This window comes from Rhizophagus irregularis, chromosome 28, assembly GCF_026210795.1.
Source record: "Rhizophagus irregularis chromosome 28, complete sequence".
NCBI classification, from domain to species: domain Eukaryota; kingdom Fungi; phylum Glomeromycota; class Glomeromycetes; order Glomerales; family Glomeraceae; genus Rhizophagus; species Rhizophagus irregularis.
The window spans coordinates 697,585-719,221 of NC_089456.1; the positions used below are offsets into that span (position 1 = coordinate 697,585).

General features: G+C 35.9%; 11 protein-coding genes across 11 annotated transcripts; 3 read left to right on the top strand and 8 right to left on the bottom strand.

The window, feature by feature from the left end:
• Positions 1-777: 777 nt before the first annotated feature.
• Positions 778-1,686, top strand: OCT59_018801 (uncharacterized protein; the record flags this gene model as incomplete). Its single annotated transcript, XM_066135621.1, has 1 exon — positions 778-1,686. One exon carries the CDS (start codon positions 778-780, stop codon positions 1,684-1,686), a length of 909 nt encoding a protein of 302 aa, XP_066004891.1.
• Positions 1,687-3,378: 1,692 nt separating this feature from the next.
• Positions 3,379-3,821, top strand: OCT59_018802 (uncharacterized protein; the record flags this gene model as incomplete). The annotated part of the gene is made up of 2 exons (XM_066135623.1): positions 3,379-3,724; positions 3,805-3,821. 2 exons carry the CDS (start codon positions 3,379-3,381, stop codon positions 3,819-3,821), a joined length of 363 nt encoding a protein of 120 aa, XP_066004892.1.
• Positions 3,822-7,625: 3,804 nt separating this feature from the next.
• On the bottom strand, positions 7,626-8,138 carry OCT59_018803 (uncharacterized protein; the record flags this gene model as incomplete). The annotated part of the gene is made up of 1 exon (XM_066135624.1): positions 7,626-8,138. One exon carries the CDS (start codon positions 8,136-8,138, stop codon positions 7,626-7,628), a length of 513 nt encoding a protein of 170 aa, XP_066004893.1.
• A 962-nt stretch (positions 8,139-9,100) lies between these two features.
• On the top strand, positions 9,101-9,955 carry OCT59_018804 (uncharacterized protein; the record flags this gene model as incomplete). The annotated part of the gene is made up of 3 exons (XM_066135625.1): positions 9,101-9,137; positions 9,200-9,567; positions 9,644-9,955. 3 exons carry the CDS (start codon positions 9,101-9,103, stop codon positions 9,953-9,955), a joined length of 717 nt encoding a protein of 238 aa, XP_066004894.1.
• A 1,551-nt stretch (positions 9,956-11,506) lies between these two features.
• Positions 11,507-11,890, bottom strand: OCT59_018805 (uncharacterized protein; the record flags this gene model as incomplete). Its single annotated transcript, XM_066135626.1, has 1 exon — positions 11,507-11,890. One exon carries the CDS (start codon positions 11,888-11,890, stop codon positions 11,507-11,509), a length of 384 nt encoding a protein of 127 aa, XP_066004895.1.
• Positions 11,891-13,378: 1,488 nt separating this feature from the next.
• On the bottom strand, positions 13,379-14,014 carry OCT59_018806 (uncharacterized protein; the record flags this gene model as incomplete). The annotated part of the gene is made up of 1 exon (XM_066135627.1): positions 13,379-14,014. The coding sequence occupies one exon, from the start codon at positions 14,012-14,014 to the stop codon at positions 13,379-13,381; it is 636 nt and encodes a 211-aa protein (XP_066004896.1).
• Positions 14,015-14,760: 746 nt separating this feature from the next.
• On the bottom strand, positions 14,761-15,027 carry OCT59_018807 (uncharacterized protein; the record flags this gene model as incomplete). The annotated part of the gene is made up of 1 exon (XM_066135628.1): positions 14,761-15,027. The coding sequence occupies one exon, from the start codon at positions 15,025-15,027 to the stop codon at positions 14,761-14,763; it is 267 nt and encodes an 88-aa protein (XP_066004897.1).
• Positions 15,028-16,949: 1,922 nt separating this feature from the next.
• Positions 16,950-17,962, bottom strand: OCT59_018808 (uncharacterized protein; the record flags this gene model as incomplete). Its single annotated transcript, XM_066135629.1, has 4 exons — positions 16,950-17,105; positions 17,216-17,262; positions 17,322-17,858; positions 17,950-17,962. The coding sequence occupies 4 exons, from the start codon at positions 17,960-17,962 to the stop codon at positions 16,950-16,952; spliced, it is 753 nt and encodes a 250-aa protein (XP_066004898.1).
• A 1,173-nt stretch (positions 17,963-19,135) lies between these two features.
• Positions 19,136-19,617, bottom strand: OCT59_018809 (uncharacterized protein; the record flags this gene model as incomplete). The annotated part of the gene is made up of 2 exons (XM_066135630.1): positions 19,136-19,389; positions 19,500-19,617. 2 exons carry the CDS (start codon positions 19,615-19,617, stop codon positions 19,136-19,138), a joined length of 372 nt encoding a protein of 123 aa, XP_066004899.1.
• Positions 19,618-19,721: 104 nt separating this feature from the next.
• OCT59_018810 (uncharacterized protein) lies at positions 19,722-19,985 on the bottom strand (the record flags this gene model as incomplete). Its single annotated transcript, XM_066135631.1, has 1 exon — positions 19,722-19,985. The coding sequence occupies one exon, from the start codon at positions 19,983-19,985 to the stop codon at positions 19,722-19,724; it is 264 nt and encodes an 87-aa protein (XP_066004900.1).
• Positions 19,986-20,033: 48 nt separating this feature from the next.
• Positions 20,034-21,176, bottom strand: OCT59_018811 (uncharacterized protein; the record flags this gene model as incomplete). Its single annotated transcript, XM_066135632.1, has 1 exon — positions 20,034-21,176. One exon carries the CDS (start codon positions 21,174-21,176, stop codon positions 20,034-20,036), a length of 1,143 nt encoding a protein of 380 aa, XP_066004901.1.
• Between the last annotated feature and the right edge of the window lie 461 nt (positions 21,177-21,637).

Below are 21,637 nucleotides of genomic sequence, written 5' to 3' on the forward strand. Positions count from 1 at the left end.
GGACTTAACTCCTGAACAACAATCCGAGTCTCCCGCAGAATCTTCTGCATCTGTCACTAAGCCTGACCCAGAACCGGCTTCTGAAGAGCAATTTATCCCAGAACCCGACACAGAACCAGAAGTCGACCGGGATCCTGAACCAAAGGAAGGCACTCGAGCGCACTGGGCTTGGCATGAAAGACACCGATGGGATCGCAAACCGTGGGTTAAAAATTCAAAGGACCAGGTCTTCAATGATCTCTACAATACAGGTAAGGAATTATGGGCCAAGTACCAAGACGCGTCAGATGACTATGACTGGGAAATACTCGCGTTTGAAGTAGAGGAATGTCCCACAACACGTATTGAGGACGAGTACCAGTACTACCTTAGGGAAGTAGTAGACCGCTTCAAGGACTGGATCGAATATAATGGATACTTACCTAAAACACCTAGCCGTAAAGAACTCGCAGATTTAATAAGAATATACAAGGATAATCGTAATGCCGAGATTATTCCCACCCCCTCTGGGTATGAAACTATGAGGGCAGATAAGGGTAAAGCGCGAGAGATCCCCGAGGAACGTCCAAAGACTAATATGGAACGTGAATGGGAAGCCGCCAATGGAATCATCAACGAGTTTGATGATGAGTATTTTGATGAGGTCCGTGATATGATTGACTCCATTTAATAAGATAAGTGACGTGTAATTATCTTATATTTTTTTGTCCTAAATTATCCTACACTTATTATAAAGAAAAGCTATATTACAATTGAATACAATTCATAGTATATCAAATGACTCATTCAAAAATTGCACGCGCCTTACCAACACGACCTGACATCAAGGAACTCCAGTTTTCTGGCGCCCGCTTTTCCAGAGGAGCAATAGCAAGACTCGGTCAGCGACTCCAATCCCAATATCCAAATTGTAAATTCCAGATTTTACTTCCCTATGAAAACTGGAAACCCGGTGGTTGGACATCAGGAAACCAACCAGCTAGCCTTTTCTCACTCTTGGATCACTACGACGAAGCACAACTACCGGATGACGCAGACCCTGATTATTTTGAACGATTCATAATTTATGTGAGAGATGCCCCACCGGTTGCAGGAGGTTGCAACGGGGAGCTAAATGATTGCCTGTATGAATGCCTGAAAAATATCTACGGCACATTCTCTAAAATGCCAAAGTCAATCGAAAAGCCCGAGTATATCAAAAAGGCATTAGGTCTCAATCGCGATGCTCCCATCCCAGTTTCATGCATGGACAAGGTTGAACAACTCGCAGGAAGTCTCGCAATTAATATTGTGGGGGATATTACCCGAATCTCTAAGAGTAAGTCCGATAGACGTGCGACTCTCATCCTGTCAGAAGGCCATTACTCCCTCGCGTTAAATCCCGGAAGACTCCACTCCAGTAAATTAGATAAAAAGCGTAATTTACCCATTGTATACCATGAAGATGGGACCAATAATGTAGTCACAATATACAACGGCAAAACGGTTAAGTCTTGTACAATTGCGCAGTTTCAAAAGACTAAGAATTCCAAGAGTTCCTTTATCTCTGTTGAGAAAAACCGTAAAACGGGAATATATGAAACTCTTGAAGAAGCATATCAGAGAATCCACGAGGAGCGGAACGCAATTATTCACACAAAGACTGGATATGAAAATTATGGACGGAGATTCATACGAGGATACTAGGAAGTGGCTTCTTGAACAGCTTATAGCCATTGGATGTGACAGTGGGGAAATTGCCTTATATCAGTTCTTACGGAATACATACCCGGATGGTATTGACGAACCCTTTACTACATTCTATGAAAACTATGTAAGTCATGTAAGAAATCCGATGACTAAGAACTTTGCTTCTCGAGCCTTAGGAGCTATTGGGTTAAAAGCTAGGATGCTACGGATTGACTTCGAAGGACGTAAAAAAAGTGCCATGATTCTTAGGGCTTCTGCAGAAGAACTTCGCGAGATGGGTTGCTAAAGCAACCAGATTCTTACAAAATACTATTGATCCCTACTCGTAATGCTCGACGGTCCATATGACCCTTAGAAAAGATCTGTAAAAGGACCCCGATGCCTTCTATTAATTTTTTATTATCCAAAGGGTGACTAGACTTCAGGACTTCATATCGGGAGAATAACTCCTTTACGGTCTCAGGTTTTGGAATTTCAGTCTTCGTGGTCCTATCCCGTACTTTTGCTAAGAATTTTTGGAAGTCTGATCCCAGGGTTTTACCAGATAGTCCGTAGGCTTCCCGAAAGACGTACTTAATCCAGGTATCTGCGTTCTTAGCTATAATACCAGATACGAGGAGGTGTTTTTCTCTCTTTAGGCGATGGATATTCCCGAGCAAACTCAATTAGCTGGGAGGACTTTTTTGCTTCAGCTACAGCTTTCTGGCCATAAGGACTAAACTTTGATCGAACTGGGTTCAAACTCGGATCGAACGGGGATTGAACTGAGTTCGAACTAGGATCGAACGGGGATTGAACTGAGTTCGAACTAGGATCGAACTGAGATTGATCAGTGATCAAACTGAGACTAGTATCCCATCTAACCCGAATGGATAACGGATCGCTCTTGGATCTTCTAAGATCAAATACTATAAATTCGCGTTGCAGAGTAAGGTCATCGATTACTGGAGCTAGTGACTCCGATTCTTCTGTATACTGGCGGATGATCCTCTTAGTATCGGTCAAACTTCCGTGACCTCCATGTAGGGAAATATAATTCACATTTTCACGAATAGCCTTGGGAATGGTAAAGAATCTTTGGGCCACATAAATACATGAAATATTTTTGTGTCGTCCGTGTGTAAAAAATCCAGTGATGAGATCCTGGGTTTTTTTAGGCGCATCCATCAAATCCTCGAAGATTACCACAGTAGCCTGGGTGGAGTTGAAGTCCTTAACATTTGGAATCTCACTATGGGATACTGCGGTAAACGGAATTTCTTCTTCTTTGAAAAAATCACGTACGACTGCCCACTTCGGTTCATCGAGGTATCTGCCAACTAGAATTACCGCATCACATAATATGTACCTTTCGCCATCCTCCTTTGCCTTCTTGTCTCCCATTAACAAATTAATAATCATAGTTGTCTTACCCGAGTCAGAACTTCCTGCTACGGCAAGACGGAAAGGCCATGATGGGGCAAACTCATTACCCCGTCTCGAGTCGGTCGTGTACTCGTCCAAATTGTATACATAAAGATCCATTTGAATTTTATTCTGATTTAGTTTAAATATGATGTCGACCCAATTGCAATTTATACTCCTTCAGAGCCTACTGGACCGCCTCCTAGGGATTTGCGTGATATGAATAATATACCATTAGTTGCGGTAATTAAGGATCTAACAGATTTTTTAACTGTCAGTGATCGCATGGTTGTTAATCGAGATGTACAAAATGCAAACCATCGTCTTAAACATGCTCTTAATTTATTAATTCATCGCTGTAGAGAAACATACGAAGAACGCGATATATTAAAAGCAGAACGTAATCGATCTCGAAAAGAACGTGATGAATTACAAGATGAACTCGAGGTTCAAACGGGTTTGTTAGGTCTTACACAAGATGAGCTAAATAACGTACAAGATACTATTACTAGTTTAGAAGCTAATTTGGCTGAATTGGAACGTGAGTTTGGTGGTATGCGGACGACTAATCGTCGTTTTCAGCAGCAATATAATCTTATGAGAGGAGAACGTAATAGAGCTATAGGTGAACGTAATAGAGCTATAGGCGAGCGTGATGCGGCACGAAATCGGCTTGTATATGCCAATAATCGGGTTCTTTTTGGAATTCAGACATTGGGACGTCTTAGGAATCGACTTTTCCAACAAATAGCCGCTCTGCGTATCCAAGTACAATGGTTTCGGATCAGACAATTGAACCTTCCTCCACCTCCTTTCAACCATCCACAAAATACGATATGGCTGCCGTTGGTATAGCTGCCCCTATATTTCATGGTCGGGAAGATGAAGATCTTAATCTTTTTATTGATAACTTTTTAGGGTATATTAATACCGTTGGTATTGATCCATTGGACGATGCCGGTGCACCTCCGGGTCGGGTGCGAGCGATGGGGGTTCTTCGTAGCTGTATGAGAGATGAAGCGGCGAGGTGGTTTGATGCAGAACTTACTGGAAAAAATTGGGAACTCTCGAATATTCGGTTAGTGGCTACTGCAAATGGTGGAGCCGGCTGCTACTCGCCGAGCGTTCAGAGCTTTAGCTGTTCCTGAGGTTGCTAATGGATTACATGTTGGTACTTACTTACCCGGGTCTGATGTTGATGCATATTCAAGGATTTTAGCTAATGCGGCGAGAACCGTTGGAGAAACATTTTTCCCATCACGCGCTGATATCGTTAGAACGAATTTTAAAGTTGAAGAGCAGTGGAGGCATGCGGGCGGACGTCCTACTAATCAACCCGTTAATGGGTTGGGAAATCATGGAGGTCCATTTAATGCTGCTGTCCAGAATCAACCAATAGTCTTACAGGAGATTCTTCTGGATCAAGCATTTATGCATATGCGTACAAATTTTCCAACCGTCGTGGAAGAAAGACTTCAAATACAATTTAGTAACCTTTACCAGGAACAAGGTGAACCTGTTCGATCTTACTATAAGCGAGTTGAGAGGGCTGGGGATATTGTAGGATATAATCGAATTATGGTTACTGACCAGTTCTATAGAGGACTTTTGCCGGAAAACGTTATTGAAGCTTCCAGAATCGGGGCGGCACCTCTTAATACATTAATCGATAGATTGAGTGATCTTGAGCGACGAAAGGGTGAAATGTTCTATGGATTACAAAGGCGTCAGGGTATTGAAAAGGCTAAAAAAGAGGAATTGGCTGGCTATACTCATCCCGCGACTCCACACGAAGGTGCTGTAATACAAAGGTCGACAGACGTTATTACTCAAGAACGATTACAAGAATTGCTCAAGGCACAAGCCGAGGAACTTACCAAGAATTTCCAGGCACAATTTAAACAATTACAAGCATCTAAGCCAGTTCGTAAACCACCGGTCTATAGACAACAGATTAAACCTGTTCGGCCAAAGCCACGGCCACGTGTTGTTCAGGATCATCAGGATCCTGATTGGGATGATGGTTATGTAGATCATGATTTTGGTGATGACCCTGGTGACCCTGATGCTCCTGAGTGGACTAGTGAGGATGATCAACATGTTATTGATCTTATTATGGGATATGAGACGTCTAAAAGATTTCCAAAGAGACTTCAGAAGGCTAAAGATAGACGCGATGATCTGGAATTAGCCCGAGCAATGAGAAACCTCGATCTTAATGATGATGCTATGGATATTGATACTAATACCGCGAGTTTTGATGACTTGAAAATTGTTCCCGATGAGGAAGGTGGTTTTCGGATTTGTGCGGTTCGAAGTACAAAAAAAAAGTAAACTCGGATAAGGGTGTAAGTATCTCGAAACTTCTTAAATCTGTTCCAAAAAAATCAGTTAAAATGACTCCTATTAAGATTCCTGTGAAGGTTACTAGTAGTAAGCCCACACTTATAAAAGCCGTCACCAAAAATGATTCATTAAGTTTATTAAGGTCTGCAGATTTTAGAAAATTACTCCGCGAGATTCTTCGGGAAGAATTAAAGTCTGCTCGTAAAAGTACGGAGATTCCGGAAGACCTAGTTGAGGAAAAACAAGAAGAGGATATCAGGGAAGATGACCCGATGGATATTGACGTAGCTCGTTTGGAGAATACTAAAGATCTTTTAGCGCTGGATGGGAAGGTCAATGGGATAGCAATTCAGTGTTTAGCAGACACTTGTGCTAACGCGTCTTTTATTCAGAGGGAAGCCGCTGAAGAATTAGGGTTGGATATCGACAAGAGTATTACACATAACATATCCGGCACTCCGGGTTCTGGTAGGACATTTGGCATGGTAAAAGGTGTGTCAATCAAACTAACCCCTGATTGTGTAATCACTGAGAATCTCGCGGTTTTAAGCAATTACAAGCATAGGGAGATTGGATTGAGCCGGACGTGTCTGAAACGTTACAATTATGATGTCCATGAATCACGTGAACATATCGCCCTTACTTGTAATGAGAAGAATGTTTTTATCCCGATAGTTTCTGATGTGAATCGAGGAGACAAAAAATAGGGAATATTTATTTTTTATTCCCAAAACTTGCGGATTAAGGTAGGGACATCCTCCTCCAACCGGTCAGCGGGTTCCCAAGTGGCTTCGGTATCTGGGTATCGTTCCCACTCGACTAGATACTGGTCTTGACCCTTCCTGATGCGATGCCGGAGTATCCGCTCAGGTACAAATCTTTCGGGTTGCCCTCTTATCACGGAGTCAGGTGGGGGATGTTCATTTTCTGGAACAATCTGCAACTCTTTTCGGGTGTACGCACATCTGGATACACCTAGACGCCCGTGTGGTCCATCAAGAAGATACGTAGGAGGCTGTTCGGGTGAGAGGATCATTTTTTTGATGACACGGATATTGGGATTCCATCTTATGTCACCTGTACGAAATTTTCCATGGAGTTTATTCCCGAGTACTGAAATAGGTTCGTCTAACTTGACTCGGACATGTGTTCCTTCAGAGAGAAGTTCTGTCTTTTTTGACACTTTGGGTGACCCTGTCGGAATGTCTGGGGGATTTCTCTGCCAGATTTCATCTATTTTATTAACTACATCACGGAAATCTTCTGACCATTCCACGGATGTCACCCCGGTCTTCAACTCCTGTGCCACCATTCGTTTTAGGAGAGGTTCCTGGATTGCTTGGATGGCTCGTTCAGCGTACGATTGCTGTTTGTGTCTTCCTGGTTCGCCGAACCTCATCATTACCCCTAGGCTGTTCAGGAAAAAATCACGTACCTGGTCGTTAGTGAATTCTGATCCGGAGTCTGTCTCCAGTCTGTGTGTTGGTGGCTTAATACGATTTCTTCTGTAGATTTTGACAAACCCGTTTAGAACCCTATTTGCAGTCTTATCCTTTAGGGGTTCTGCATCGACTTGTTTACCCGCGACTTCCACCACTACGAGGAAATAGTGGAATCCTTTGGGGTCGACTGGCATCTCTGCAAGATCTGCCTGATGTGTTGCATTTGGTTTCCATACAACTACTCGTGGACGCTCTGATGACTTCTCCTTTAGGGGCTTTTTATATAGGTTGTAGTGCTCCTTCCTTTTAGAATTCGTGCCGGTACTCTGGAGAGATTGTAGTATTTGTAGTAATTCTCTAAATGCGACATATTATGACAAATTAAAGGAAAGATTTCAGACTTCAAATCTTAAGATGACACGATTTTACTGCCTAAAGTGTAAGAAGGAAACCGAGACTGCTAGTGAAATACAAGATATGACCACAAATGGCCGCTATCATTTACATGGTGACTGTGTAGTTTGTGGGATGCATAAGAATACTTTTACTGGGATAGACTGGGTTATCAAAAAGAAAACCAAGGAGAAGAAAAAAGAAACTGCGGCTAAAAGACATCAGACGGCGTACAATCGGCAATGCAAAAAACTCGGGCAGAAAATCTTAGATTCTGATGACACGTGTAAGCAGTGTATTGATAAATGCCTTAAAGAGGCAAAAAAGAGGAAGACGGATTAGTACCGCCTTCTAAAAGTATTCCTCATCATCTGAGTCATCGAGAGATACCTCTCCATCATCTGATTCATCATCCGAGTCGTCAGGAGTGCGACCTTCCTTAAGCAATTGGATGTTGTACGTTATTTGAGTCCATTTCTCCCAGTCGGACTCTTGCGTTATAAAGCCGCATCTGAGGAGTGCTCTTTCTATTACTACCATCCCTGCAAACCTGGTGTATTTTTTCTGATCGGCTTCATTGAAATTGTCAATGGCTTCCTTGTAGTAGTCTACTGCCTGTTTGTATACCTCTTCGGCTTCTTTATGCCGCTTCCACAACTCGGCTTTACAACAGTTATACCAGAGTCTGTTAATCTTGAGATGTTTTCTGAATTCTTTAACCGGAAGGTTTCTGACCATCTCTGCTACTATGTCCGGGTCATTGAGGGGTGATGCCCGAATTTGGATCCATTTACGGATTCCATAGATGTCTACAAGATCAAGCCTGAGGTCTGCAAGAGAAGTGGCGGCGTGTAAGTTTATCATTGTATGTTACTTATAGTTACCTAATCTTCAATTGCCGAATATATTTTTTCCAAAGATCCGCGCTCCTACCCGGTTACCCTCCTGCTGGCTTCTACAGTTTTCTACCCGGGGCTTATTAACCTATCTCCGTTTTTTACTCGATTTGCTATCTCACCGCCTCCAATAAGAAAACGAACGGAATCCTGAATCGGTTTCAGATGTTTCAGAAGTTTCGGATCTGGGGGGGTAAAATCAAAACTTTTTCTGGGAGGGTTGTCTTCACCTGACTTTTACCAAAATTGCCGAAACATCTGAAACATCGAAACACCCTCTCTGATTCTCTCTTATTTTCCTCTCTTTTCCCTTATTTTATCCTTTTTTGCTTATATTGTTATGTTTCAGATCTTGTTTCATATTGTTTCAGATGTATAGGGATTTCCCGCCCCACGGAGGGGCGATGTAGGTACTGCGAGGCCGCGAGGCCGAGGTGGGTGAGCGCAGCGAGACACACTACCAGCCCGACGACATAGCGTTGATGGTATATATGACATGATACGTATCATATTCTTTATAAAAGAAATTATATAATATATAGTTAAATTATATTTTATTGTTAAAGTTAATAAAAAAACAATAGAAAAACTATTAAGAACCAATTCGCAGATAATTTCTAAGCTTGAAGTTCTTATCACCGGACAAAAAAATCTCGAAACCCGTCTCTCGGAGATAGAAAAAAAGCTCAACGATAATAACAAAAATAATAATAATACAATAGATCCGGAGTATGTAAAGGTAATAAAGATGAATATTATTTAATGTAAACCTGAAATGCTAACCTCGTTTGATTAGGAGCTCGTTAAGAAGGTGTCGAAAATTTTATTTGAAAATTTTGTTTATCCTTCGCAAGACGAGTACAAACTCGCTACCGAAAAATATTTAAAAGACGAAAATCTGGAATTTATGCGCCAGTTCAAAAAAAATCAATGGATTATTTTTTTCGAAAAAAAAATTGCCCCGACTGTAAGTTAAAGCAATTATGAATTTTATTAAATTTCATACTAACATTTTTTTTTAATAGTTAGTACAACAACATAGAAGCATACGAGGAACGTTCACGTCTAGAGTTAAAGATGTTATGTATTCTGTTTTCGAAGCGACTGGGCATAAATTACCGTCTATTAACACTCAGGCTAGTCCGTCAAAGATTCAGGAATGGAAGAGTAAGGCGGAAATGAAAAGATGTTACAACAACCTATTTAAAAAGGTTAAAGATGGGCAACCTACGACATATATATCGCTGATAATTGATAAGTTGCGAAAAGAAAATAAAAATCCTTCAAAAACACAAATAGCGTATGCGATTAGCATATGTGAAACGTACTTAAATCCTAATAATCAAAACATTCAAATGAGCGAAAGTATAATGAAGTCGAAGATAATCAACAACTTAGTAAGTTTTTAATTTACAATTTGCAAAATGTGAATTATTTGAATTACAGTTTATTTATTTATTTATTGATTTTTAGCAAAAGTTGGAAAATAGGGATAAATTTACACATTCGGACGATGATTCTCATGATGGTAATGATGTAGACGATGGTGGTGATAGAGCAGCTGATGATAGAGCAGGTGCGGCTGATGATGGTGTGACTAACGATGGTAGGCCTAACGATGGTGCGGCTAATGATGATGCGGCCAACGATGGTGCGGCTAACGATGGTGTGGCCAATGATGGCATAGCTGACGATGATATACTTTCTATTGACTCTTATAACACGGAGGAGGAAGGTCGGTATGTAAATAGTTTATTAGAGAATTATGGGTTGCATAGGAAATAAATATTATTTTTTATATATAACACACGTAATAGCATTTTTTTTACCATAATTAATATAGTTTTAATAAATAAAATGGTTATTAATTCTTAACAACACGGGTGTGACATAAATAAATCGTGGCTGAAATTTGTGTTCAATTTGTGTTCAATTTGTGTTGATAATTCTGGTAAAAATTTGTTAATTTTGGCCAAATTTCGTTAAATTTGTTAAATTTGTGTTGAATTTGTGTTGATAATTTTTAATTTATCATGAGGGGATAATATTTAGTAATTGTGCATATACAATTTCTGTGATTTTTTAAAATGCGGATTTCCGTAATTTTACGATATCGTATTTTCTGGCCAATCAAATTAGGCTGATCCTTGCATGTGATTTAATCATTTAATCATTTAATCATGCACGCGTTTTTGTCTTATTTATTTTTGTTTCTTATTTCTTTATTCTTTTGTTCAATATTTTTAATTTTTTTGTCTCTTCTTTCTATTATTTCTTTAATTATATACAATATATTTACATATATTTCATAATTTATTGCTTTGCAGGTATAGAAATATTTGTTTATTAATACTAATTATTTTCATTTTTTTTTACCTCTTTGTTATTTTGTATCGTAATACTAACAATAATATCCATGTTTCCTTTATTTTTTTTTACTTGTACTTTAATACTAACGATACTAACAATACTAACAACATGTTTATTTTTTCCTTTCTCTTTATTTCTTTATTCTTTTGTTCAATTACTTTGCAGGTATAGAAATATTTATTTATTAATACTAATTATTTTAATATTAACGCGTTTTTTTTTTTACCTCTTTGTTACTTTATGTCTTAATACTAACAATACTATCTACGTTTCCTTTATTTCTTTTTACTTGTACTTTAATACTAACGATAATATCCATGTTTCTTTTACTCCTTTTACTGTTTCTTTAACTCTTTTTACCTTAATACTAACAATAATAACAATATTTCTTTTATCTTTATATCTAATACTAACGTTACTATAGCTGTTTCTCTTCTTTTTACGTCTAATAATATTGTTACTCTACTCTTTCTTTTTTTTACTTTTATGTATTCTGTATATATTAATAAATACTTGTAATTTTTTATGGTTTAATAAAATTATATCTAATAAAACATACATTATATAAACTTATAGTTAGGGTTGCAGACATTTCTTAAGGTAACTACCTAATACGTCAATACGTCATGTCGTAAAGGGTGTACTACCTCTAGATATTTTTTGCCGTATATATGTATGGGATAGTAAGGTAGTAGCCGTATTTGACGTATTATATGACATATGCCGTATCATGTGTCATATGCCATATTTTATACCGTATCATAAGATACTAAAATTATTTAGTTTAAATTTTTGCCGATCTTTAAAAAAAAATTCAGAAAAAAAAAAATTCCGTTATGTATTTATTTAATAGCTATTTGTAAATTAAAATGTTATTATATTATAAAATACTAATACTATTAAAACCTACTACAAATTGTTATTATATTATCAAATTATTATAAATGTTTAAAAAAAAACAAAAGATTATTCATGATTCTCCGGAATCTCTGTAAAATTCCTTTCGGTATCTCTTTCACGTTCTAAAAATCCATTTAATACATCATTGGGATTGTAATTCAAGTCTTCTGAATCTAAAGGTCGTTCTTGTACTGGATTAATATCAGCACTAACTTCTCCATTATCATCAATAGCTGCCAAATCAACAATATTGCTAATAGCTAATTCAGTATTTGAAAAATTTTCTGACGGTAAAGTTGGATTTGAATTATTCCCATTGATATTAACTATATCATTATCATCCTCTAAGCTAATAATGCTATTAACTGAAGCAATATTAATACTTTCTCTTAACTCACTTTCAGTCAGATCCTTACTTATATAACTCAATTCTCTTTGAATATTATTCATATAATAAGACCGAATTCTGGCTATAGCTTCAAGATTCTTTAAAGACAAATTGGTTCGCCTTTCACCCAAAATCCAATTAAGGATCGAAAAATTCCTTTCACAATTTGCTTGAGTTGGATTAATAGAAAAAATTCGACATGCAAGTTCAGGCAAATGTCGTGGTTGTATTTTGATTAATTTCCACCATACCTTCGGAGATTCAAGTCCAGGAATATAAGGAAGATCAAAAGGAGCAAGTCTTAATTCAAACCTACGAAGTTGAGCGATTAATTCTTCACTTTCTTTGCGAGTATGACCAAGACTTTGCCATATTTCAATTGCAGCTAAAGCAGCTTTATGAAAAGCATCATCTTTTAGACCTTTACCTAGCAAACAAAAAAAACTTCATATTAATTATATTATATTGAGTCTTTCATAAATCATATTTTATAATAGTATATATTTAACCTCGATAATGTGGATGAAGATAGTAAGCCAAAATATAAAGAAGATGTAAAAATTCTTCAAATCGTTGATTGAAAATATTAATAGCAAAGGGTTTGAAGATATTTGTATTTGGTAATCGGTATATTGCATAGGCCAATTTAATAAGATAGATGAAACAATCTGATAAAGTAGCTTCATTTGCCTCTAAAAGATTTATACATTCTTTTATTGGCTTCCATATAGAACGAACTGATCGACATGTAGAAAAAAAGGATTCATCTTCTATCAAAGCAGCAACTTCATTATTGGTAATAGAATTAGCATGCTCACTAAGGATCTAAAAATTTTAAATTTAGTGTTTATTTAATTTATTAATTATATCAAATTTTACTTACCCAATCAAATACAGGTCGAGCTCTTAATAAAGCATCTGTTGTCACGAATAATGATCCCCAACGTGTTTTTACCCAAGTTTGTAATCCACCTCCTTTAATTTTCATATTAGTAAAACCTTGCCTTAAAAGAGCATTACTAGCATGTGATATACTAAAATACCGATTAATTTTACCACATTCATTAATAAATTTTTTAATAGGTTCAAGTTTAACTAAATCAGATGCGATCAAGTTGATTGCATGAGCTGCACAATGTATATTCCATATATGCGGATATGTTTGGTGAATATTTTGTCTTGCAACTCGGCAATTGGAAGCATTATCAGTAACTATCACAGCGAACTTATCACTGCCAAGTTTTTCAATAATTTTCGATATTTCTTCTGTTAAAAATTCGCTTGTATGTAATTCTGATGAATAATCATATAAACCAATTAAGTATTCCATTCGAGTATCAGTTGTAACTATGTAATTATAAATTGATTCCATTTTGGGAGTGCTCCAACCGTCTAGTGCTATTAGAAATAGAATTTTAAATAAAATGCAATCAGTATATTTTCAACAGGTGAATTTATTTAATTTTTTAAATTACCAAGACGTACATATAATATTAACTTATATTTACCCAATGTAAGATGCTCAGATTGTTCCAAATCACGATCAATAGCTAGACCACTCGTATATGTTCTTCAGTAACAAGTCGGTCAGAAAGAGTAGTCCGTGATGGTGGAGAATAACCAGGATTCAGATCTTTAAATAGATCTATAACAAATGGATTTTCAATCACATTAAAGGGAATACCAGCCATAATCCAAGCTTTTAAAACCTTTTTATCAAGTCGGTCAACAACAGACTTGGGTAAAGATTGATCAGATTTATAATGATCAGTTATTTGCGATTGAGTTGAATTAGGTGGTCGTAAAGAAGGGAGTGATTTTTGGTTATTACGAGTATATGTTGTTTGCCGGCTAGCTATAATTTCACGCCAGTATCTTGATATCTCTTCAGGACATTGTATGCATTCGTTTGCCAGGTGCACTTCCATTTTTTGTGGCTTTCCTCTTGACCATTTTGACTTGCAATAAAAACAAATAGCCTCATAATGTCCATTATTCTTTTGCGCGCCTCTTTCATAATATTCCCAGATTTCCGAAAAGGGCTTTGTATTTTTTTGAACCTTTGGAAGTTTTATCTTTTTATTATTTGGAGTTATTTGTTCTTCGTCTGAAGAAGCTATAATTTCTGTATTTTCATCAGAAACTGGTCTTTTGCCCTTCTTTGAACTGCTTTCTCCACTATTCATGAGTAATGAGAATAAAAAAGTTGCGAAAATACACATTACATATTTACATTTCGCGTGTTTACGTTAATTTAAATTCTATGGTAAAGGGGGAAACATCATGTGATATGCCATACGTTAAGATGTACGACATGCGTCAAGACATATGTCATACGTCAAGATCTACACCATAAGTCAGTGGTTGTAGCAAACGGCACATGTGACGTATTGCCATGACGTATGCCGTAAGGTAGTTACCCTCAATAAAAGAAATGTCTGCAACCCTACTTATAGTACAGAAAATGAAGTATTATTTATTGAAATATTTTGAAATATTACGAAATATTAAGTTGTGTAAAATCACAGAATATTACGAATCATCAAATTATGGAACATTACGCATCATAGAATTTCGAAATATTTTAAAAAGTTGCGAAGTATTATGCAGTAAAATTACGGAATATTACGAATCGTAAAATTACGAAGCCTTGCATACAGTAATATTTCGAAATATTTTAAAAAGTTACAAAATATTACGCTTACGCAAACTTGCAGCGGGTCTGAAAACTTACGAAATATTATGTAAAATTACGAAATATTGCGAACCGCAAAATTACGAAATATTACAAATCATAAAATTACGAAGCTTTGCATATCGTAATATTTCGAAATATTTTAAAAAGTTACAAAATATTACGCTTACGCAAACTTGCGGCGGGTCTGGAAGCTTACGAAATATTATGATGTGTAAACTTGCGCAACTTTTTGCACTATATAATTTCCTGATGCTGTGGTTCATCAATACCTATTGGACGATTATATTTTACCGATATTTTGGAATATATCTGCTTAAGTTTTGTGGCATCATTAGGACTCATTCCAATTAGCCGGGTTGGAGTATCATTCATGTTATTAACAATTCTTCTTGCAAATCGTTCATATTCTCTACAGCGTTCACCAGTAGGCAGAAGAAACTCTACCGAATACTGATTTTTAAAAACTCTATATTCGAATAATCCGGCATAATGATCAACCATAGCAAAGCTTGTATGTCTAAAACGTGCTATAATTCTTCGGATTTCAACACTATGTTCGTCCATTAATAAAGTCACATATCCCATAAACTCTGTACTTTTATCACATTGTAGTTTTTGAGGCCAGTTGAGAGGCTTATCAGAATTATCATATATACTCTTAAATGCTTCCGCAACTTCCTCACTGCTCTTTGATATTAAAAAAACGAAATCTTTATATCTAGTCATGCAGTCTATAACCAATAGTACATAGTAATATATTGGAACATCATCTAGTAAATTTATATCCACATATTCATCATATGGTATTTCGATTAAATCACATTAGTGCACAGTATTTGGCTTTGTGATTTTAGAGTAACTGGCATAAGGTATATGCTTTGATGAAGGACGAAAAATTTGATACATTGCTTAGCCCTCAAGCCATTTTTTTACATCAATAAATGGAAAGCTATAGCTGGCTTTTTTACATGCATCCCACAATCCCTTAACATTTTGATACAGACCTTCAGGACGATAATATAGTTTTTGCAAGGCAAGATGCTAGTCTAAATTATGAGCTTTTTGGGAATCGATATTAATCGTAGGTGTTTGTTTTACTATGATTAGGTCTAGCTCTCGTGCTTTTTGAGGATCGATATAAATAACCGGTCTTTCGGCTTAGCGTTTTTCCATTTCAATTTTTATAATTACGCAAAAAAGCTGGTATCTATTAAGTCATATTCTACCTATTAGCTTGAACATTTTTTTCCCTGCGCTTATGCCTAGCCTCTATTTCCTTCTGCAGGTTTAGGGGAGTGTCAAACCTTAGGCGGATTGCAAGAGGATCATCTTCTGACTTAGTGAGATCAAATACGACAAACTCACCTTTTCGAAGGTAATTATTAATAACCATAGATGCATTTTTTACATCATCAGTATAGCGTCTAATAATCTTGGAAATATCTTCATGCGAGCTACCTGAGTTAAAAAGTACTAAGTGTGAGCTGTTTTCACGAATAAATATAGGGATTTTGTGGTATTTTTGCGCTACATATATACATGAAATATTCTGATGTCACCTATTCCCAAAAAATTGGCTGATTTGATTTTGTATATATTCTGGGCTAGACATACATCCTCAAAAACAATCACTGTGCTTTGTTCTGGTGAAAATGCTCTAACACTAGGAATTTTTTCTGGCGATATATAGCTAAATCGTATATTCTCATAGTAAGGCGCTTTTGGATCTTTTGAAATTATGCCATATATATATCTTACAAATGTCCACTTCGGCTTATCAGGATGATAACCGCAAACCATCGAATCATCACATGCAATATATCTAAAGCCATACAAAGTGCCTTTTGGCCCTTTCTTACTTTTACATATGCATTCAGCTTTAGTACCAAGAAAAAGATTTCCCAAGATATTAGTCTTACCTAAGGTTGCTTGCCGAAACCTTCTTAATAACTGCCAAAACCTATACGGAAAATGCTGAAACTATATTAAATCATATTAAAAATCCTGCCGAAACTTTGCCGAAATGCCGAAACTCCCATTTGCCGAAACTGCTGAAACTCTGCCGAAACTATAGTAAACATATAGTAAAATCTTGCCGAAATTTATCGCAGGATTTTGGAGAGGTTTTGGCAAGCAACCTTAGTCTTACCTGATCCACTCACACTGGTAAAAAAATGGTCTATCCTACACATATCCTACACATATCTTACATATATCGGGTACTCAAAATGTAGAAAATCATACACAAATAATACACATATCATACACATATCGGGTACTTATATATATAGTATACCTATCAGGTATCTGATATATGTATGATATATATATTAGTACCCGATATGTGTATGATATGTGTATTATTTGTGTATGATTTTCTACATTTTAAGTACCCAATATGTGTAAGATATGTGTAGGATAAATCATTTTTTTACCAGTGTCATTCCAATGACTGGCATTCTGAAAGGCCATGATGGACTTGCAGAATGAGATTGAATTTGGGATGATTCGTGCTTTGTGGTCTCATCCATATCCATAAGGCAAAGTTTCATAGGAGGTAGTCCTGTCTTTTGGTTCTTCTACGTATCAGATCGGAAATCCATAACTCTGATTTCTATTTAAGGGTATTTTATAGTTCAGAATATTTTTTTCTTCATTGTAAGATGAATATAGACGAGAGAATACGCACCTTAAAATGTATATGATTAGTAATACTATTATGAAGATGATTGCATGCTGAAAAAATAAGGAATAAGGCAATTCTGAGGTTATTTTGAGGCTAGTGATTTCGTTACCTTTCTCCAGTCCTTTATCACCTCCAATCGCTTCATTTTGCTTAGATTCGCTGAATGTTTTTGAAATATGCTCTAATAAAAGAGAATTAGTTTCTTGAAGAAGAGAATCTTTCTCTATCACTGCCTTTTGTGCTAAAAGTAAATCATCTCTCACCTGCATTAATTCATCCTTTTTTTTGGCCAGTGTATCTTCTAACTCCGTATTTGCCAATTCTAAACTAATATTTTTATCAGATAGTTTTATGTATTCCAGTTCAGATTTACGCTTAAGAAAATCCATCTCTGATAATTTCTTTTGTACCAAAGAAACATCCTGCTCTAATTCTTCTATTCTTGATTGGAGAGCTTGTATCTCTTCTAATTTTGTAGCGATCTCGCTCTTAGTACTTACAAGAGAAATCTCTTTTTGATTAATTTTATTTTTGAATTCTCTCACCTCATCTTCAAGCTGACATACACGCTCCAAAAAACTCTCATTATTTTTTATCAAAAGATTATTTCTAGTGCCAAGTTGAATACCTGAGCTTAAAGCGATATCTAGATCATATTTTAAACGTTAGTTCTTAAGCTCTGTTCAGCTAGATGGATATCGATTGAATGGCAAATCTCCAAGTTTATTGCCAGATACCAAGGGTGCCCATTATTTATTTCATTTATCGTATGTATATTTGCCATATGAATTTATTTGATGGCAAAGTTTTTTATGATTTTTTTTTTTCCTGATGGCTATCAGAGAAATTATCATTCATATGTATATTTTTTTTTGAATATGGAAAAAAGGAGTTCAGAATCAAACCAATATCAAACTAATAAAAGACCAATAACAAACTAGTTTAAAACAAATATTATATTTAAAGTATATATATCCTAAACCTATTTTTTATTTGATTATAGTACACTACACTGTAAAGAAAGCAAACTACATATATGTAATAAACCAATGCCAGACTAATGTTAGACTAATGTCAGACCAATATCAAATAAATTTTCTACAAGTTTTTTATTAGTATTATACAGATTTATTACTAGCAAACTATGAGCAAAAAACAAATAACCTATATTCGTAAATTTCTTAGATCAGATGCCTGACGCTTGTCATCTGAAGCTATTGAAGAAATTAGAAATGCTTAGGATAATATTCCAGATGCTCAGCGTATTATGTGTAAAAAGCATCGTATAGGATCAACAACATATTAAAAAATAATTGATAATAAGAGGCCTCCTAAACCTATTGAGGAATGGTGCAGAATCATAGAATCTGTCAGCATCTCTGACCAGATTTCAGAAAATAATCAGGAATCTTTACATGATACTAAAGATGTAATATGTAATTATTTTTAGAAGGTTATAAAGTTGCAACTATTACAACATACATACAACACTTTTGTTGTAATTACAACACAATATTATAATTATTATATAGTATTATAATTACTACTAGTATTGTAATTATTATATAGTGTTGTAATTATTTCCAATTATATAAATATGTATTATTATATATTAATTATTTCTTTTATGATGATATTTGTTCTATAAAAACTTATTTTTGTAATTTTTATTTTTCAAAAAGGAAATTTTTGAAAAATCATAAGTGTTGTAATATTACAACACTTTAACTTTAAAAGTAGCAACCCTTACTATTACAACACAAGGTAGTAATTATCAATTACATACTACATCTTTAATATTACCTGCATTTAATACCATGTCAAGCCATCTCTCAGTTTTTAATAGTTGCTCTTCAAGCTTTACGCACTTTTTTTTAAGTCCTCTTCACTATTTGGGCTAGAGGAGTTGGAAGATGTTTGGTCCTAATCTTTTTTTGGCAGATTTTTGACTACCGGAGCCTTGCTAAAGGTTGGGATAATATATGCCTTTCCATGTAACTTTATGCGAAACTGGTTTTTATTTGGATCGGAAACGCCTTGAACCTTTCGAATGTTTGATATACCAAAAAATAGCATTGGTTCTATTTCACCATTATCAATACGAACAAAATTTCCAATAACTGTGACCGCCTTATCTTCTTTATTCTTCAAAGTAACTGGCACGTCTGTATACCATCCTAATGAATCGGTGATATGCTTGGAATTGCCCTTTATAGCAAAATTAGATGGTTTATCAGCCTTCCATCCAAGCGCCTTGATTGCTGGTCATTTATACCACTGAACTCACTGGCGGTATCTAAAAAAGATTCGGAAATAATTAAGTCATTTATATTAGCATTCAGATATTGCAACCACTCATCTGATTCTTTCGATTCCTCCTCCTGAGCCTTTCGAGATAAGTACATTTTTCGTATCAGTGGTGAGAGCTTAGACAATAGCTAATCATACGTTTCAGGTTGGCTAGATTCTAGGGGTAAGATTGCATTAGTATCACTGGCCAACTTATCATTTACCTGTTTTTTTTTTCTGGTGCATAATACCATCCATTTTTTACTTTGTCATAATCATTTTCCTCATTATCTGAATCTGGAGGTGTATATTGGGGCTGTGTAGATGGAAGTTGAGGATAGTAACATTGAGTAAAATTGGATTTAGCTACAGAATTTAACCTTAGGCAATTGTTTTTCTTATGCCCTTCCTGTCCACAATTACTGCAATAAAAAGGCTTTCGAGATTGATCATTAAGTGATATCCTACCAAAATTAGATGTCATCTGACTAATTTCATCTATTTTTGATTCTAATCTATCGATTCTAGATAATTACAACTTTTCTGGCTTTTGCGGTTTAGGAGGTGGCCCATAAGTTTTTGCGATCACTCTCATTATTTCTTCTTTAGTAAGTATATCAGGGATAGGATTAGCACTTTCATATGTATCAAGAAGCTGTTCCATATTTTTAGGAGGAACTGGTGGAAGTATTTTTTTAGTTTGCTGGACCATTTGTGATTGAAAATCGGCTTTTTGTTTTTTTAATAAAGACTGGTATTCAGTTTTTTGCTGTGCTAGTGCATTCTGGATTGCTTTTTGCATATCTTCAAAAGATATTCCATGCTGTTGTGAGGCTGAAACAGGTGAAGTTTCATATATTTGCCAAGATGTTCGATTAGATACTAGCGGATCAGATGTTCTATTTCTTTTATGTCTAGCTATTCGGCATAATTCTATCTCATAAAGCTTTTTAGCTAATTCATTTAATGGCAAATGTTTACTAATATCTTCAGCTTTTTCAAGCCATAAAAGTGGTAAAGTATCTGAGAACTTTCTACGTAATTCTTCAGATCTATAGTTGGCTCGTCTATCTATTTGTAATATTTTTCTATATAATTTATCTATAGTCATGTCTCCCTTTCTGATTGTTCCATACATCAAATCCTGAAGTTCCTCTTCTACTGTAGGAAAATGAGTTTTTAGCCACCATACGGCTTGACCAAATCGAATACCAGCTACAACTACTGTATTTCCAGCATTAGCATTTGGTGCATTTACAGGAGCATTAGTAGGACGGCCACCTGCTATACGCCAGTCTTCATTCCAAGCATCTTCTACAGCTCTTAACTTGACTATTGCATTTTCTGGTTGGCCAACAGCCTCATTTAATGCATTAGCTCCTATCTGTATTGCAGTTCGCCCATTTACTGCAACTAAGTTAGCCTGTCTTGTATTATCGAGTAAGTTAGTTAGCTTCCAATTCTGCTTTGTAGTAATCTCATCATCGAACCATTCTAAAGTCCTTCCTCTCATACAGGCTCTTAAATGTCCTATTGCATTATCTCTTCCTGTTGGAAGACCTGCTACATTATCATTTGGATCTATTTCCCGATTCTGCAAGTCTAGTCTAAGTTGTGCAAGAAAGTCTGGGATACTATCATCCCAGTCAAAATATAGATGAGGTATTCCTGCCATGTTTACTTGATTAGGTGGATTATTCTGAAGCACCAAAATTTATCCCTGTAAATTTAAATTATTCTGGCGCTCTGCTTAGGTCTTATTTTTCCATTTTTCGTATCATTCATAGAGCCTGTCTCGATTAAATTCTAACAGACCTAGAGCTCTGAACGGGTCGGGTCAGATCGGATTATCTGGTTAACCCGAACTGAAATTTTTTTTCAGGTCAGGTCAAGTCGGGTAAACCGTCCTGACCTGACCCGACTCATTTGACCTAAAAGTATTCAGATCACTTTAGGTAACTCGGATTACCTGAAGTTTTATTATTAAATATTGTAAAAAAACGTTTTGTAACGTTTTTTACTTTTTGTTTTTATATATAAAACGCTAAAACTATTTATTCTGGCGTTTTTCCTTTTTGATTTTACATGTAAAAATGCCGAAATTATTAGTTTCGGCAGTTTTCTTTTGCACAGGTC